This window comes from Alligator sinensis, unplaced genomic scaffold (genome assembly GCF_000455745.1).
Source record: "Alligator sinensis unplaced genomic scaffold, ASM45574v1 scaffold481_1, whole genome shotgun sequence".
NCBI lineage: Eukaryota > Metazoa > Chordata > Crocodylia > Alligatoridae > Alligator > Alligator sinensis.
The window spans coordinates 909,239-927,993 of record NW_005842201.1 but is presented as its reverse complement, the minus strand read 5'-3'; the positions used below and the strand labels follow the sequence as shown (position 1 = coordinate 927,993).

General features: G+C 39.5%; 1 protein-coding gene across 8 annotated transcripts in view; it reads right to left on the bottom strand.

Annotated features, from left to right (window-relative positions):
• CD36 (CD36 molecule) overlaps positions 1-18,755 on the bottom strand; it is a 108,808-nt gene that overhangs the window by 37,036 nt on the left and 53,017 nt on the right. Inside the window, exons 1-3 of one of the 8 annotated variants that reach the window (XM_025207605.1) lie at positions 17,550-17,849; positions 16,502-16,545; positions 5,136-5,370 (exon numbers count right to left, since the gene is read on the bottom strand). In XM_025207605.1, coding sequence (XP_025063390.1) covers positions 5,136-5,255 — 120 coding nt within the window. In that variant the 5' untranslated portion in view covers positions 5,256-5,370; positions 16,502-16,545; positions 17,550-17,849. Of the gene's footprint in view, positions 1-5,135; positions 5,371-9,350; positions 9,585-16,501; positions 16,546-17,549; positions 17,850-18,755 lie in introns of those variants that run through there. The other 7 variants (XM_025207606.1, XM_006026626.2, XM_014521296.2 and 4 more) reach the window with 7 other exon arrangements.

The following is an 18,755-nucleotide window of genomic DNA, read 5'->3' as shown; positions in this document are numbered from 1 at the left end:
GCAGGAGCTGGCCCTAAAAAGGGCATTGTATGGATTGTACTGACTCATTTCTCATGTCACCCCAACTGCATGTAAGTGATGGATAATAAGTTTTCCACTGGTCTAGACACCCCCTTCTGAGCTTTTCAGAAACTGGGTGAAGCTGTTCAGAAAAAGTTTGAAGAAAGATCAGACTTTGGAAAAGTGTGCAAAACCATTATAATGGAAAGATTTTAGCAATCATGTTAATTTTGCCAAAAATGCAATTTCCTAGCTAAGGTAAGGAAAAGTTCTGACAATTTTGCAATGGGGCAAGTTGGGAATGAAACACTTTAATTTTTCTGTCCAGAAGTGTTTTTACATTTTAATTTGTTTTCCATATTGTCTGCTTGGATATAACACAAAAGAAACAAAATAAATAAATCAGAAAATCCAAACAAAATGTTTACATGGATCCAAAACAATATTTTGGGGAATGTTATTTAATGGAACATTCTGCAAGGCCAAATTTCCCAATCTTGAACTTCTTTAAGAAGTATAATTACTTTCCCCAACACGTCTCTGTGTGGAAGCAATTGGCCAAAAGCCCTGCTATGCAGTAGCAGGCACCTTTAAATTGGGACATCTCTCCCCTCTGGAAGCTGTACTTGGGTTGTAAATAGGCTGAAGTTACACTTGGGGAATAAATCCAGTGTGTGGATCACAGCCAGTGCTTTGATTGCTACTGCCAGTTTCCTTGGAGGGATGCCCTTAAAGGGCAGATACCCTGAAACCTGCTGTTGGGAGTTGGGGTTAACTATACCAGACCTTTATTAGCATTGTAGCTTATGTGTGCTGTTGCTGTTTTGGATGGCATCCTGCCACAGCAGCGCTGGTGCAGTTCCCAAGGGTGCAGGGGTGAGGTGGAACAACCCTTCAAAGGTAGGCCTATGCCTCCACGTCTGCCACCAGCCCTGAGTGGGGACACTCACTACAGAAAGAGGATCTGAGGTGCAGGCAAGCAGGTCTGGGCTAAAAACGCTTGGAACAGCAATCCTAGGAGTATTTTGAGTCCATGTTTATGGCATCATACATGTGGTTGTTAATAAGGCTGAAATCCTTTCTGCCCCCACTTACAGTACAGACTTTGTTTAAAGCCACGTGGTTAAAATACCTTCCATAGGACCTTATCTAGGAGATAATGGGGGAATGCAAGGTCAAACGTCTAAATGCATGAGTTTGCATGTACTAACCTCACAAGTTAGCATGTCTCCCTTTGAAAAAAACAAAAACTGTGTTTGGAAATAAAAATCAATAGGTTTATTTAAAATCAATTTGCTCTTGGGAATTAACCAGAATTAATCTTGATGTTTTTACTCAGGAAAATCTGAAAAAAAGTACTGAATGCTTTTTGTGCTAGGCTTCTGTTCCTAATATTTCTTTGAACCTGAAGCCAGACCAGCATTTCTTATTTACAAGGATTTTTAATATTGTTTGTGTGTGCAGCCCAAACTTCCCCATTTTAAGGAAGTTGGATTTGTGTGGGAGTGACTGGTGATTGCAGAATATAAATAAATGCCCATAACCAGTTACTTCACGACTGTTTTATTCCTTTTAATTGTGAAGACTACCAACATTCAGCCCTAAGCAGCTGAAAGGCAAACTTCAGGGATGTCAAACTCCCTTGGCTCCCTGAGATGGATCTGTACCTCCTTGTGGGCTGGATCCAGACCGTGAGGAGCCTTGTGGACCAGATACACACCCACATCTAGCAGATGGGCAACCAATGGCAACACTGACTACTGTAGGGTGAGCCACAGAAATAAAAATGCCCATCATTTATGCCCTTCATTGGTGACACGTGTCCCCAAAATGGGTCTGTATGACAGAATTTAGTGGTGGGTGCCACCCCCACTTGTCCTGCTCTCCAATTCCTGGTCCCCACAGGAGCCCCACACGCCAGACTCTACAGCAGGGGCAGGCAATTATTTCAGGCAGAGGGCTGCTTACTGAGTTTTGGCAATCCATCAAGGACCACATGACAGGGGCAGATAAATATTAATTTTCTAATTTTTTTAGGAGTCCTGTGGGCCAGATAGAATGGCCTGCCTGCATTTTGCCCATCTCTGCTCTACAGCCAGATACAGACATTACACTTCTACCAGTATAAGTGATTGGAACCCAGTCTTTACCTGTAACAGAGCTGAAGTTTGGTACACATAGACTGGTTTAAAAATGGTGGACCTAGTCTAAGATTTGCTGCTCCACTTCTTGCCCCCAAAGGGCAAATATGTGTTCTGTTTGCTACTGATCTAAACTACACCACTTACAGAAAACCATGTATCTTAGATCAGTTCCACCCCAGGCTTTTTGAATGTCTGTCATATCCAGTTCACATGTGCTATACCCAGAAAGATGCAATGTAGCTGGCTGCCTCTGAACACAGTGAGCTTATTGGCATGCATCCAGTTGTAGTGTAGTTCCATTACATATATTTGGGGTTTAGTTTCACTGCAGTAATCTCTAGCACAAGCTCAGCCATGTAGATCTGCCATCACATATTCCTTTCTGGATCTCTCACACCTTCCCAAAGCCATGTGAGCTGAAACTGATATGTTTCAATTAAATAAGTTGATTTCAACAAAAACAGCATTTTCCAATAGGAAAAAAGTACATCAAAATGTCTTTAACAACTTCAAGTGAACAGACCAGCTGTGTACATATAGGCAACCATATCTTTATTTTTTATTTGTTTGTGGTGACTCTCGTAAACTTTTATTGCTGATTGTTCCTGTTAGCCTGACAGGTGAACACAGTTCAAAATGAATTAGCTAGTTTTGCTTTCTTTCTGTTCATTGCAAACAGAGCTTCAATGAGCTATACTTTACAAGTTTCAATAAGTTAAACTTATGCAAAACCATCTTTCTGGGAAGGGGATTACCCAGGTGTCTCTGACGGTCTAATTTGAGCGGCAGTGATGATGCACATGAAAGAAGGTCACTTGACTCATGTGATCCAGAATAACTGTGGCAGTTAGAGTATTTTTTCACCTTTAAACTGATTCTAGGAGTGATGAATGTAAAACTCCACTATAGCATTCCTACAGAGTGATTCTTCATTACCAGTATCTTAAATCCAAAACACCCTGTAATAACTATTCAAACATGATTCAAATACATTTGTAAACTCGATTGTATATGTATTCAACAAGTTGAATGATAAAAAACTCAAATAGCTAAAACAAATGATCATGGCTGCAAGGAAACCAAAATAAATTAATAAAGAAATAAAAAAAGAAGCAAAAGCTTATTCCATCTGTAACTGGCAAGTTAAGATCTTGCACATCTACTCTTACCCAATAGAGATTTTCAAAGGATGTTTATTGTATAACTGATGTCACAGGAATATCCATATAAAATAAACAATGGAATATATAATAATGTTGCCAGCATCAATACTCAATGTTAAGAAAATACCCTGACAAATTGAAACAATGTTCTGGTTTAGCCAAAAACAAATATTTAATTTTGTAAAATTAGAATGAATTTCAAGGTTATATAATTGATTTTTTAAAATGACATGCTATTCTAAGTATTCTTGATTTTTTTGCAGAAATGTATTTAGGCATAAATCAACATATCGGTAGGTAGGGAATCATGACTAGTGAGATAAACCAATTTGTCATTTATTGATTTCATGTTTGCCCCCCTGAACCTATAATTAAAAAAAAACAAACCAAACCAAAACAAAAAGCTAGCACTAGAGCTGGCTGGAAAACACTGCAAATTGCAGTAAAATTTGTGATGGCTATTGCAGAGTTGTAAAACTCAGACAGTTTTACAGAAATGTTTTTATTTTGACAAAATTCCACTGATAACCAGGCAGGACTCCAATGGAAAAGTTCCTGGGTTTCTGCCAGTTCATGTCCAGCTCTTCCTGCCAGGCAGGCAGGGGAATTATAGCTTCTCAGGCCAGGGCTCTAGTGCAGCTCATCTCTGGGAGTGTCTTAACCTCACTGAACCCAGGCTCCCAGGCCCAGAACAACCCACCAGCACAACTATATTTGTATTTGTGATCTCTGGATTCCAAAATCCAGGCATGGGGACTTTCTGATACTGGGGAACTCCCAATAATATCCATTTCTACTGAGAACGTAAAACAAACTCCAATTTTGTAATAAGTAAACACTCTGTGAAAAAGAACACTTTTTCCACCTATCGCAACCAGGCAGCACTTCACACGTTCTTTACTCAACTGGTATTTAAGGCTCTGATCAAGTGAGGAAATGCATGATGTGGGATTCTCGAGATCATGAGCCCATTGACAGATACCTGAATAGCCACAGTAGTCACTCTGTGGGCATATTTCTGTGAGACGCTTAACTTTGTATTAGCATAGTTTACTAAGAAGCAAGCATGTGCATCTACATGCTTACTTCATAGTAAATCTCCTTAATCCTGAGTAAATTTGTTACCTGCAAATGTAACGGCACTATAGCGCTTGTGTAGATGCCTGACTGGGAGCAAGATCTGATCCTGATCAGCCGTCCACCAGGGGGGTGGGAGATTGCTCCCTGTCCTGGGAAGCTGCCTGCTGCCAGGGCGGACTTTGCCATAGGAGTCAGGGCGGGGACTATGTCCTAAACTGATTTAACCTAAACCAGTTAAGTCTGATACCACATCCTTTCAGGTTTATCTTAAACCAGTTTCAGTCTTTTTGAAAGCAGTTTATGTGCTTTCAAAAAGCACATAAACTTCTGTTGTGTTAAAAAATTTAAACTAATTTCCAGTCACTTATACCTGTTTATGTGTCATTTCTGTCCCTAGCCGAGAAGAGAAGAGAAGAGAAGAGAAGAGAAGAGAAGAGTTTTAAAATGTTTGATTCTCCAACTACTGTAGTTTTTCATCAGGAAACTCATCTTTAATGTTACATTTTTTATCACTTTTCCCTCATGCTAAGCATGAAAACAAGGGAAAATAAAAGCATGCAAATGAACTTAGGTTGGAACATAAACACATCAGCTTCCCAGAAGCTCAGCTACAGCCTGAATTCCCAGAGATTAATAACTTCCCAGGTTTCTCAATGCATTGTGTATCAGACCAATGGTTACAATCTAAGCAATCTTTTATAATAACCCCAAACCACATTTAAAAAATGGAAGGAAATCACATATTTACCTTCTTTATTGTACTGGTAATAAAGTAATCGCCAAGCGGTATTAAGACTCCTCCAAAGATAGCCAGCACTGCTCCAATGATAGCCCCAGTGAGTAGACCACAGTTTCTGTTGCAGCCCATTCTGCGTCTGTTCCAGGACGTGTGTTGGTTGTGGATGCGTTCTTTCTTCTAGCCTTGGAATCCTGTTATACCTCCGTGGTCCCAATGCACAAGCAGTTCTTACTGAGAGAAGCTGCTAACAAAATTGGAGAGAAGAAAAAGCTCACAATCTAGAGAACAAAGTACAAAGTACAAAAGGGAAAACAGATAGGAAACCAACATGTTTGTGCTGGTCCCTTCATTAAAGTGGTGTTGTCAGGAAGATTATTTTTATTTCAGTAACTTGGCATTTTATCAGTTATTGTATTTAAATGTTTCATTCCATTCCTTGGCAAACTGGTAATTTGTTTTCTCTTTTTTTTTCCCCCACAACATCATGGGACACTTTGGACATATTAAAAAATCAAGTGTTTGGAAAGTAGTAGCTGGAAAAGCATCCATAGGTGGAGTTCCAGTTCACTTTTTGCGTGTGTAACTGGCAGTTTTTCAGCCAAAAGTGCCACATACATGCAGGTAGCTATAATATTTCACTGACAGTGTGAGTACATTAAGTACGTATGTATATACTGAGTATGTGCAATAGCATACACACGGAGTAAGCAGGCATACGTATATCTCTTCTGGCCACATGCTGGTAGACTGGCCTAAAAAAGTAGGTGCTTAGACATGTGACTGCAGGGAGAAGGAGGAACAGGATCCTTCTGGATTTTAGTCCTAACAGCTGAATACTTAGCACACACAGAAAGCTGGACACCCTTTCTTAAAGGTGGGTTGAACTCTGTCTTCCCAACATAGAAATCAGACAGGTACAGTTCTGAATGCATTCTGGGTGAGCGAGGTCTAAAATGCAGTTCTATTGCTTCCTGGGCAAGTGACATATGCATTGACCTGGTGGGGGTAAAACATGGGAGGGTCCTTCTCACCGAATATTTTTTTCTGGAACTTGAGCATATATATAGCTCTGGTGTTCATCTGTAGGTTATAATGCAAGCTTGCATCTGCAGAGTTTAAAGCAGGGGACAAAATTGTCCAGGTAGACAACTAGAGAACTATCACTTAGGTGTGCAAGAGAGAATTCCACCAAATTCAATGCAAGTGTAGTAAAATAGTTGGATGTCTGAAGTGAAGGAAAGAGGTGATTTCACTTCTGAGTATCGAGCTGGTAACACCACTACTAGAATACTGATTACAGTTTTGAAGACTATGTAAGCAAGAACCACAAATGAGCTTGGAAAGCTGCAGGATATACCTTACAGTAAGGCTGGGGCTGTGCCTGCAGTTCCCCCGGAGCTCTTACTAGGGAACAGAGGGGTGGGGCCAGCCTGTTTTCTGGAGCAGAGAGCACAGCCTAGCCCAGCCCAGCCACAAAGCATCTGGGATGCTGGGAGACTCTGTATTAACTTACACCAGGAAGGGGTCTGGGACAGGCATTGCAAAAGCCGGTTTGACTCAAATCAATTAAGTCTGATACTACATTCAACTAGGTTTATCTTAAACCAGTTTCAGCCATTTTGAAACTGGTTTATGTGCACTGAAGTTCTGTTCCGTTACAGGTTTAACCCAGTTTCTGATCACTTAAGCTGGTTTATGTGTAATGTCTGTCCCTAGCCTAAAAGATTCAAAAGGCTCTTATCACTAGGTTAGCTACACTGCTGTCCTTTCTCACCAAGCCTATCTCAAGGTATGTTGAAACGTCATCTCTCCTGGGACAGCATTCCACAATTCACACCCTTTCTGTTCAGCAGTTGGTTTATAATCCCATCCCCAGAATCTAATCATCCCTGGATATTTCAATAGGTTCACATAATCACAGGGTTGGAAGGAGAGTAGTTAAACATTGGAACGGGGTAACCAAGGAAGTTGTGGCATCTCCATCCTTCAGTATATTTAAAATGTAAAGTTATGAAAATAATCTAGTAGATCAATTACTGGAAATTTTAACTGGACACAAGTTTGAAATTCAAGTTAAAAACAAAGCACATTTTTTTTACAATGAAGATGATTAAGCATTATAACCAATTACCAAACCAAATTTCCAGTAATTGTCATATCTACCTTTTCAAATAGGGGCTTACCTGCTTTTCTGGAAGATATGCTTTAGTCAAACTACAAGCTGACTATACAAATCAATGAGTTGTGTGCAGATGTGTCTGGGTGAAATCTTGAGCAGTGCAGAATACAGATTCCACTTCATGAAGCAGGATTTCATGATTTTGAAATTTTGCTTTGTTCCAAATTGGGGCAAATATGTTACTTTACCTAACCTTAACTTCAGTAGCAATAAGGCAGTGGGTCTGTTTTATTAACCATCCCATAGCTGGGAGGAACAGAGTACTCTGTGTGGAGTCAATAATTTAATTTGAATTTGGACTTCCTTTTGTATTTTTATATCTAAAAGAATTGAAAAAATAGAAAAAATAGAAGCATTTCATTCCAAAAAATGTTACGATGGGACATTTCAACATTATTATAACTGAACCAATTGCACAAAGTATTTGGATTTTTTTTTTTTTGAATTACATACTCTAATGAAAGTGCTTCCATCACAGTCTCTTCAACCGGCTCTGGTGAAATTCTGTGCTAGGCAGGGAATCTAACTAGATGCTTTCATGGTCCCTTCTGCCTTAAAATCTATGAATCTATACAAGTAGTAACCTGTATCTGCTAATTGGTTAGTAATAACTTGAATCATTATTCCCTACTTTTGCAACTGAAAAGCATTGTAATTATAAAGCATTAACCATCTCCCACCAAATACAATGCAATAGTAGCCTAGACAAATTCCAATTTATGCAATTCAACTTAACCATTACCCAACAGCTTTGACTTAATCACGTTCAGATAACTCCAAGGTCAGTAACAACATGCAACTGCAGATAGGATTTGTGATGTGACCTTTAGCTGTTACAGTTTTTCCACTGACTGCAGCATACAGGGCTCAAAATAATACATGACAATTGATCAAATTCTGCTCATTTCTGTAGAGAATTCCTGTTCAGACTATTATGTGCATTATGCAAAATAGAATACAGTGTAAAAACATGGAATATCATAAGACAAAATATAAGCGAATTGACTTCAGTATTAGTAGAAGCACCCAACTAGGAAGCTAAATATAGAGATAAGGTTTTTGTTTTTTTGTTTTTTTACCAGTTGTTCTCCATTCTCTTTAAAATGTCATTTACTGTACTGATTAAATTGACTTTCAACACTCTGGGAAGCAACTAAATATTGGGGAACATGTGAAATGTCCTTAACTGTTACTAATTCCATTAAGTACTTATGCATTTGTTATGATTACCTGTTTAAAAGAACAAAAAATTAGCCCAAAGTTAAGATTTGCTAGAAGTAATCTTTATAAAAAGCTTCAAGCAATAACAGAACTGGGAGTAACTGTTCTTCTTCCAATTCTGTTAGACTGTTGTTTTTAAATATATAAACACTACACCTTTTACACTCAAATACTGCAACCCTAAGATCTTGTAAGGGAATGTGACTTCTCTTACGCTCATTGTAAAAGGCAAAAAAAAAATGAAATTGGTAAACAATGTAAAAAGCAAAAAGTCAAATAGATTCTGAAACTTCTCTGTGTTCATAATACACAGTGTTGGGAATCTTAACTCTTTCTAAGTCATGAGGCATGTCCAGGAAAATTAGGAGATTGTCTTAAAAAATCACAAGATAATTAAAAATGCATTTGAAGGGTCTTTAAAACGTATTGTTCTTTCTGTTTTGATCCTCTGTTGTGCATCAGAGTCATATTTTCAAACTTTTTCCTGCAACAATGAGTGCTACAAATTGACTTTTCTTTAAAAAATTGAAAAGTGTAGTTCTCATGTATTCACATGGCTCCAGGAACTGGAGCTTGAGTAAAACCATCAAATAATATAAGATGCAATACAATGAGGAAAGCTGAAAACAACAAATACAAGGGAAGGGAATACCTTTTAAAAATATGCATAATAAGTTTGACAGTGTTTAAAGAAACAACTTTGCCAGCTCTTGTGGTTTTGTATTATTTTTCAAATAAATATTTTAGGATCTCTTTTCCTACTGAATCAAGAAATAATAATAAGGAGAATACTGTCAGCTTTAATTTTGTATGGTATAACTTACCTTGAAAAGGGGAGAGTGACTTTTCAGCTCAGTGTATCAAGACTTAACATATGACTTGCATCAGTGTTACCAGCAAATGAAGAACTACAACCTCACACTAAAAACAAACACCGTAAAGTCAGTGGGAGAGAGATATAGTCCAGAAGACGTCACTTCTGTGATTATTATCTTTTGCCAGAAGAAAAAACAAAGTTGCATTGAAGCTTGGGATCTATTTTTACAGTCTGACTAAAACTCATTACCTATATCTCGTGGTAAAATACTTAGCAGCTGTGATCTATAGGAAATTTTGATCCAAGTAAGTCAGAGGCCAAGGAGACAAAAGGGTAAACCACTTGTTCAACTGCCTGTCATTTCTTCTGTGTCACATACTACCCCATTTGCTTTAAAACAATCCAGAATAAAATAACAAGTTTATGACATCTTCTTTATATGAGTATTTTTTTCAACATTCGCAGAGTGCCAGTCTTTAGCTATATAAATACAGTAGTAGTACTACAATCATCGTACTATCACAATATCCCTGGCAAGGCAAAATCTGATCGTATTCACACTTTTAAACTCATTTGTGGAATTTGATTAGTGGAAACAGGAAACAGAGTACAGTTGTACTGTTTGTATGAATTACTTTTTTTTAAATGTCAACAGCCACAGTGTGTGTGCGTCTACACAAGATGCTATGTTGCCATACCAACAAGCTACTGCGCCATAGCTTGTTGCTACAGTGATATAGCATCAATGGACATGAACTGTGATGGTGACAATACTGCACTATAGCCGCTAACAATAACCATGCAGCAACAGGACTTCATGGTAATGCTTGAGCAAGTACTAAATGACTGCGCAGTAAGAACTGATACAAGGAAATGATACAAGCCGTGTCAACATGAGCAGCTGACTGCGCAGTAAGAACTGCTCATGTAGACGTGGCCTGTATCATTTCCCTTTGCAGAATAAGCCTTCTTTCTTATATGCTGCAATCTCAGCAATTTTCTCCAGGTATTCCACTTAGAAATCAAGGTCTCAGAAATCCTTATGGTACCCTACATTAAAACAAGTGTTTGACCCTACAGAACACCTTAAATAACTGGATCTTCTTATAAAGTTAGAGTAGCTAATGCCCTACTCCTTTGAAAGCCCCCTGACAATAAAGTTCCTGGAGGACACCTGCTGTCATGGAGTGGTATCCAGCTGTTGGCCCCAAATGACAGTGTCATATAGTGAACAGAGATATTGAATACCCTTCCCTCTGTCCCTCAGCATAGAGCCTAATGCAAGTGTTGAGAGAAGAGGGAAAATAATATCCCTAAGGGGGCAAGCCACTTTTCATGCATCAGTAATGAATTAGGCAGTGCCTCTACAAATGTTCTTTAGATCCTCCAGCAGCAAAATGTCTATCTCGTACTGCACCGATGCTCTTAGTGCAGCAACTTACTGCTACCCCTTCTATAAGGAGTAATGCAGGTCATTGCCTTTCCTCCACTGACGCATCCTCTGCAAATCACTTCCCTCCCTGCCAGAAAAGCTCCCAAAGAAAAGGAAGTTCAGTCTATTGTCTTTGTGAGGTCATGTAAGTGGCAAATACTAAGTAGATAAGGCATATAGCACCAATCCCAGAAAAAAAACCCCAACATCCTGTAAAGAAATTCTAGTCGTTGGAAGTACCTAGCATAGTTATTCTGAAATATGTTTGTAGAGTGGATATAACTTTCTATGTTCATAGATTCCATAGATTTTAAGGTCAGAAGGGACCTATTAGATCATCGAGTCTGACCCCCTGCCCTGGGCAGGAAAGGGTGCTGGGGTGAGATGACCCTAGCCAGGTATTTGTCCAATTCAACCTTCACAAGACATAGATTCCTGCAACACCTCAGCTAATTTCTTCTAATAAGAGTTGGAAATGGTACTTACCTCCCTCTGGGGACTAAGGAGTATGCCTTGCTCAGTCTCAGAGGATTTAAAATAAACAGAAGTATAAACAGTCATTGGAGATGTGTTTAGAACGCATGGCCCTTGGCCCCCAACCAACTATTCCAAGTCAAAGAATATTGATTAAAGCTGAACATTAATTACATTTATGGGGCTGTGGAACATGAAGGCTGATGTCGAGTGCTAATTTTACAACTTATTTGCTACAGATGAGAGAGCTGCCCTTTTTTGCATTGAAAGACGTGTAGCTGTTCCTTTTTCTCTGAGTGAAGTTTAGTACACCTGACATTTAAAGCCTTGGCTTGTCATGGAAAATGAAGCCTTCTGTCTATCCTCAGAATATGGAAAACATAGGAAGCAACATGGGAGTATTCTACATACACCATATCCAACAGGGTGTTTCTAATATGCGCACACCTTTATCAACACCTATCATTGTGAAATGCCTTGTATTTTGTTTGCCTTGTATCTTCATAGTCCTTTGTAAGTATTAAGTATGTAAGAATTATGTAATTATTGTTCTTATTTAATATTCTTACATAGGGAATAACAAGGGAGTTTACTCTTTTGGTTGGGACAAATATTTATGTAAGTGATGATAGATTTTGTGATATGAACATCTGGGATTAAAAACTAGGATGAAACTACTGGCTTGATTCATTCAAGCCTAAAGTGAAGGCAAACAAAAAGAGGAAGAAATAACTGTTGCAAACAGACGAGGCTGCAGGAAGCAGACAAGATTATGTCAGATCTGTCATTCTATATGGGGTTATATTTTAGGAAATTACCATGAAAAAAGAAACAGGAAAATATCTTTTCCCACCAGTTGAGCTGGCCTGTGATTTACGGTAAATAGTACTCTTATCAAGGCGGAAACCCTCACACAGCCATTCAAAACCCCACATATCCTCCTTCATCAATACTGTCCCTATGATGTTCCACCAATTGCTACATCAGGGTACAAAATACCAGCCTTGCAGCTTCCAGAGGACACAAAAATGAGGCAAATTCTCAAATTACATCACTTTAAACCTGGAGATTTTGGCCTTTCATGTCACAGAGATTGACATAGAATTTGACAGTGTTTTTGTTTTCCCTTGGACCATGTCATAATATCACAGAAAAATTAGTAATTATTCTTCCAGCTGTGTTTTTCAGTGAAACTGATTTGATGTAATCTCCTATCTGTCTTAGAATACATACAAAAAACACATTTCTCAGTCAGGGCCAGTCTACAGTTGCCTGAAATAAAAGTTGCTCTTAGCACACATACAGAGTCTAATCTCCTATCACAGAAGTGTCCTAAACTTCTTCTTAACCCCAATCGGGGTAGGATGATTAGCATAACTTGACCTTCTACAATGGGATGGTTTGTAGTCCCTTTGGCTAAGGACAGACATTCAAAAACCCTGTGCCTGAATTGATTCAATCTTTGCAGGTTAGTCTAACCTGCAATGAGTTGATTTGGAGGTGGATAGACATTCCCTTTTCATTCCAGAAATGCAGGCACATGCCTACAGTGGCTCAGGCTAGAAGCCAAAAGATGCTAGAGCAGCCCTCCCTTCCCTTCCATAGAGCTGAGCTGATGGAGGGCATGGCCAGGCCTCAGTAGGACACTCTGATTTGGGAGGGGTGTAAACCTCCACATTGCCTTCACCATCCTAGGCTCTTCCCGCTCACTGCTCAAGGGCCGGGAGTGTTGCTAGACCCAGCATCTGTTGATACTGAGCTTTTCAATCTCCATCTCCCTGCTTCTTCAGACTGTCCACAAACCAGCTCATTTCTAATACCTCTCTCTGTCCCCTCTTGAAGACTGACAGATTGCACCCAGCAGGTTGCTTGTCAGGACAATTTTTTTAACCCCACAAGCCATACAAAAGAAAACATCTCTCTCATTAGTTTCAAGCTTTTTTTATCTTCAGGGTGCATTTGCATTTACAACCCACTAACTGTCTGCCCTTTGTTCCAGTGAAATTGGAGACCTACACAGATGCCTTTCAGAAGTAGCAAACATGGAGGGAAGGGGCAGGCATGACCAGATGCTGAGTCCCTGCCCTGGGAGAGGGGTTGGGGAGGGGATCCCTGCTTGAGCAGCCCCAGGGGTAGGGGGAAACCTGCCAGGCATTGCAGTCCCTCAGCCAGCCAGAACAGTGATAGTACTCTGCCTAGGAAGGATAGGGGTGGGGCCAACCCTGCTCCACTGGAGCAGACAGCACAGTCTAGCCTAGCCCAGCCCAGGGCCGCAAAGCACCTGAGATGCTGGGGGACTCTGGTTTAACTTAAACCAGGAAGGGGTCTGGGACAGACATTGCATAAAATGGTTTGACCCAAATCAGTTAGGTCTGATACTACATTCAACCAGGTTTATCTTAAGCCAGTTTCAGCCATTTTGAAACTGGTTTATGTGCACTGAACTTCTGTTCTGTTACAGGTTTAAACCAGTTTCTGATCACTTAAATTGGTTTATGAGAAATGTCTGTCCCTAGCCTTTATGAACTACTAGAGACTCCAGTATTTAATCTCTCCAATTTTGAGAAGTATTGAAGTTTGCAATCCCTTCTGATTTTCAGTACATGCTCCTCTTTTGCACAATATTTCAAAATAGCTTTGGATCAGTGCAGCTTGGCTACAGCACAATGCAAAACATTGTGTTGTAATAATTTTCTCCCAGGGAACAAAGTGCTAGATCTGGAAAGTCTATGGCAATGTGTTAAGTCAAGTGCTTCATTGGCAAAATGAGTGGAAGAATTTCACCCTAGAAACTTTCCTTGGACATGTCTCAGTCCAGAAAGCCTGTTTCTATGCTCTTTTTTATTATTGTAGGGCACACAGCTCTGAGCTAAGAAAAAGAAGAAATGGAGAAAACTATAAGAAAACCCTGGCTGCAGTCCTAGAGTACTGTCCCCAAGACTTTATCATCAAATTCTAGGAGCAGCTTCAAACCAATGTTTTACATCCTATTCAGGAGTGTCTTGCCTGGATTACTTATAGAGAGGGTCATTTCTGTATGAAGCCACTGCTTCCTACAATGAGGAAAGATCAGTCACTTCTACAACATAATGTCTCTACTACAGGTGGCATAGTCCCCTTGTTAAGGACACATTTCTGTGAGTAAGGTGGAGTCAGGTGTGTACATGGGGCTTTCTTGGCAGGATGTTCACTGACTATAGGAAAAGATTGGAGAAAACCACATAAAAAGTTAAAGTATACCAAGGCCCCTTCCTTCTAAGAGAAATGTTAGAAAAAACATCAGCTATGCGGAACTAAGAAATCACACTATCCAAAGACCAGGGGTTTTTTAAGGTTAGCATGGAGGAAGAGGTCTCCTGTAGATCTCTGACCTTTTTAGTTGAAGACATACTACTCATATGACTCCAGTAAAAACTGTAGCAGGATTGCCATTTAGTTTCCTCCCTTCTGCTTCTCTTCCCATTCAAGGATATTATGATCTTGGCCCTCAAGACTGCCCAATGGCCTACAGCTTGAAGACATTTATTATGCAAATGATTTTTTCCCCATCTCTACTTGGCGTACACATGCCCACACACATATACACACACATAGAAAAAGGAAACCTCGTGTTTGATTTTCACTTGATTAGATGTTTTGCTTTGACAAATGAAATGCAAAAACCCAAATCACCAAAGGGAAGAAAACTCAAGTGAGTACAATCACCGTTTCTATATGAGAGACACTCCTGGCTGCAGCTGAAGTCTCAAAGGCTATAGAACAGATTATGAGCAATATGTGCAGAATGACTAAAATATGCAATATTACTAAAAAGACGTTTCAAACTAGCCAAATCAGGCCACTAAGAAATAAACTGCCAATGATGGTTCCATGCCGGGATAGAGCAGAGGGGCTAATACATGTGCAACATCGTGGAGATCTATGTATTTTTGGAAATAATACGTGTCAGATGTTTAGTTGGTGTAAATCAGAGTAGCTCTGCACAGGTAAATAGGTATTATACATATTTATATAAATTGAGCAACTGACCCTATACCTTTAGATAAAGCCATTGACATATTTCTGTATCATAATTATCAGTTAGGCTTTGAGGTGTTCCATGATATAATACAACTGAGAAAAACTTTCTGATTATTTTCTTAGCAGTATACCTGATGAAAATGTTTCACAAGTCTTGCTGAAGGAATTTAGCAAAAGAACTAAAGAAAGCGCATATTTTATATTTTTCCTGCAATCATTGATGTTTATATGTTCACAGATCACAAATATAAATATTTATCTTAACAGTAAAAGTTAAAGCAAATGAGATGATGAAAACCTGTTGATTTGCTAAGAATTTATTTTATTCTCCAAAAGGAATCTGAGTTAACATCAATAACAGTGAATTAAAGAGATATAGGAGTACAACTGTATTGTTTAGAAATCTGACTGTGTTATTTCTAAGTTGCTTACTATGTCTTGGGTTTAACTCAAGAACTCTGAATCCAATGCTACTTTATGTTACATAAAAACCTTTATCAAATAGGATAATATTTAATTATAAGATATATTTAAAATAATTTATTTAAGAAATGACCTTGACCTATAACAATTTGCTGGATATCATAATCACTTTATTTGTATATGTGAACACATATAAACAAATGCACACAAGTAAAATGTATGTTACATATACCCATGTATACATTTTACTGTTGCTGCCACCTTGTGTTTCTTTTGCAGAATAAAAGCAATAGATAATAGTGGTGAAAGGTACTATATGCACGTGTGACTGTATACATATACACATTCATAAAGACATCTATACACATATACATAATGAATTCTGACACTGCAAAATGTACATACATACATGCATATGTGTATATGTCTATATTTATATAAGTGTGTGTGTGTGTGTGTGAGAGTGTATGTGTGCATGCACTGTGCATGCATGAGGTAATAATTGTAGTAAATATTAAGAATAGTAAGATGTTACATATTAACATGTCTGAAGTTATTTGATTAGAACTATATGAAAATACTCTTTATTGTTGCCTAAACCTTTCCTTAAGCAAATACACAGTTAATAAAAGTGCAAACAGAAAAGAAATGAGCTAAATAACTTTTTCCTTTGCATATTGTAATACTAAAAAAAGCCCCTGCAGTTTACTGGCAACAGAGTCTAGTGACAGCTCAGCTCAAGAGGAGAGGTTATGCTGACAAGTGGCATGCTCTGAAACTGCATTTAGCTCATGAATATGGGAACATACCTGTATTGAGGGAGAGCTGCTGTCAATACCACTGCCAGCAGGATCTAAAGAGTCACAGAACAGCCTGCTAAGTTAGCTTCTTATTCACAGAGAACTCAAGTTGCTGTAGCAACCCTATAGCAACCCAGGCTGCCCAGTTCTCTAAGAGTCCATTGATCTTTCATCAGCCACAAACTAAAAAAGCAAGTTGCAGAGACCTTTCAACCACCCTGGTGGTGAAGCTGCCTCAGGAGATGTGGTATGAAAAGAACTGGGGCCAAAGATGACACACCCATTCCTCCCCTGCACTCTTTCTCCTTCACAGAAATAACCAGGTTTGAGAAATCATTGTAGTGATCCCTTCACCCACTACAATAGCCCTGAGCTCAGAGGTAATGTAACAGGCACATACTAACAATCCAGGAGAACAGGTTTAATTATCTCCAAAGCCCTCTGCAAACACAAACTAATCCTAACTAATCCTCCAAATGCATTGGAGATAGCTTGGGTGTCAGATATAATTACTAAGTTTTCAGACCTGGAAGTCTCATAGCTACTGATGTAAAATACAGTGGCAGAAATGTAAAATCAAATGGGAACTACCCAGAGAAGGTTTTTACTTAGAAGCTGACCAAAAGCCCAGTCAAGGTAATGGGGATGTTTCTGGTGATGTCGATGGACCTTGAACAAGATGTTTACTGGCTAGAAGAATACGTATCTCTGCTTCTTTAGGTCCAGTTCCATTGCTACAACCTTCTCCAGGCTCCAGCTTTTCCTGAGTCTAAGGCAATAGGTACAGTGCACCTGAGCCACTTCACTGCCTCTAGATGATGATGCTGAACAACCCGAATAGGAGTGTGAGAAGGACTTGAGGGAATAAATCTGTTTCCTGCCTGTACAGGAGCCCAGAACAATTATTCCTTCCCCCTTCCTTATGAGGTTTCTCATCCCTGACCTGCAAAACTAGCTAGGCGGGAGAGAAAGAAGACAAAAAATGTTTCTGGAATTTGGTTGCCATTCTCCTGGGTGTTTTCACAGGCACTGAAACTCTCTGATGAGCTCTACTTACTTCTTTTCTTCCTTTGTCTTCCTTGAGGTACCTCTGACGAGCTTCAGCTTGGCTTTTCCAAGAATAGCCTGTGGCTTATCGGCAGGCTCTCTTCTTCCTTTTCTCAGTGCTTCAGCTGAAATAGTCCTCCAGTTTTCTTCACTGCTTCCCACCCTAAAGCTTCTTGTTCCTCTTTCAACCCTGTAATATTGCCAGTCACTCCTCTGTCTAGTGTCTCCCCTGCTGTCTGTCTCCTCCCTCACCACAAATGTCCTCCCCTTTCTCAGCTCCTCAGTCTCACATGCTTCCCATTACATGTCACTCCCCCACCTTCCCTAGGCACTGCCTTTCCCCCCAACGCCCCATCTTCCTTCTCTCTCCTGCTTTCTCCTTAACTCTTCCTTCTTGCTTTGACATCCTCCCTTCTCCCTGTCCTTCAAATCCTGATGTATAAGCTCATGTCACTTCAAACATTACCCTCGCACCAAATTTCTGAAGGTCTCCCCTGTCACCTGCTCTGTGTTCTTTCCCCAAGTCTCTTGCAAGTCATTGCTGTTCTGTTATGCACTTTTTTCTCTGCCCAGCTGATGAACCAAAACTAATGAACTTACCGGAAAAGGTATGCCTTTAGCTACAGAAAATTGTAAGTGTTTGTGCAGAAAAGTGGAAGTCCCAAAATCTTATAGGAAAATGTATGTTAGAGACATCAGACAATAAAGGAAGAGCTGGATGAGCTTGTAGGGGTAAGTTAAACACCTCCTGCCAATCATAGCCAGGGAAGTTGTTTGTGGTGGTCCAGAGGGAGCAGCTCTGGTTCCAGCACGTACAAGGGAAGCATGGGGACACAAAAACAGCACAGGGCAGAGGTGTATATTTATTGGAGTAAAAAAAGATGTTGCTGTCTCCTCTGCTGCTGATGTAGCTAGAAATGTGAAGGAATGTATCTTTCTATCAGTCCTCAGTGAACAAGGCTGTTTTCTGCACGTTGCATTTAAAAAAGAAAACTTTAAAATTATACAGGGAAAAGATAGCAGAAGTATAATCACACCATGAAGGTCCCATAGCCAGGATTGTACATACGCTCCCTGTAATTACACCGATGCTTCAAAAACCCTCTCCCTATTAGGCTTCCAAGATGGTGTTGGAGAAGCTGCAGCAGGACACTCCCACTTCTTCAGCAGCATCACAAAAATGCAGAGTGGTAATTTTACAAAGGCTCTTTCACTA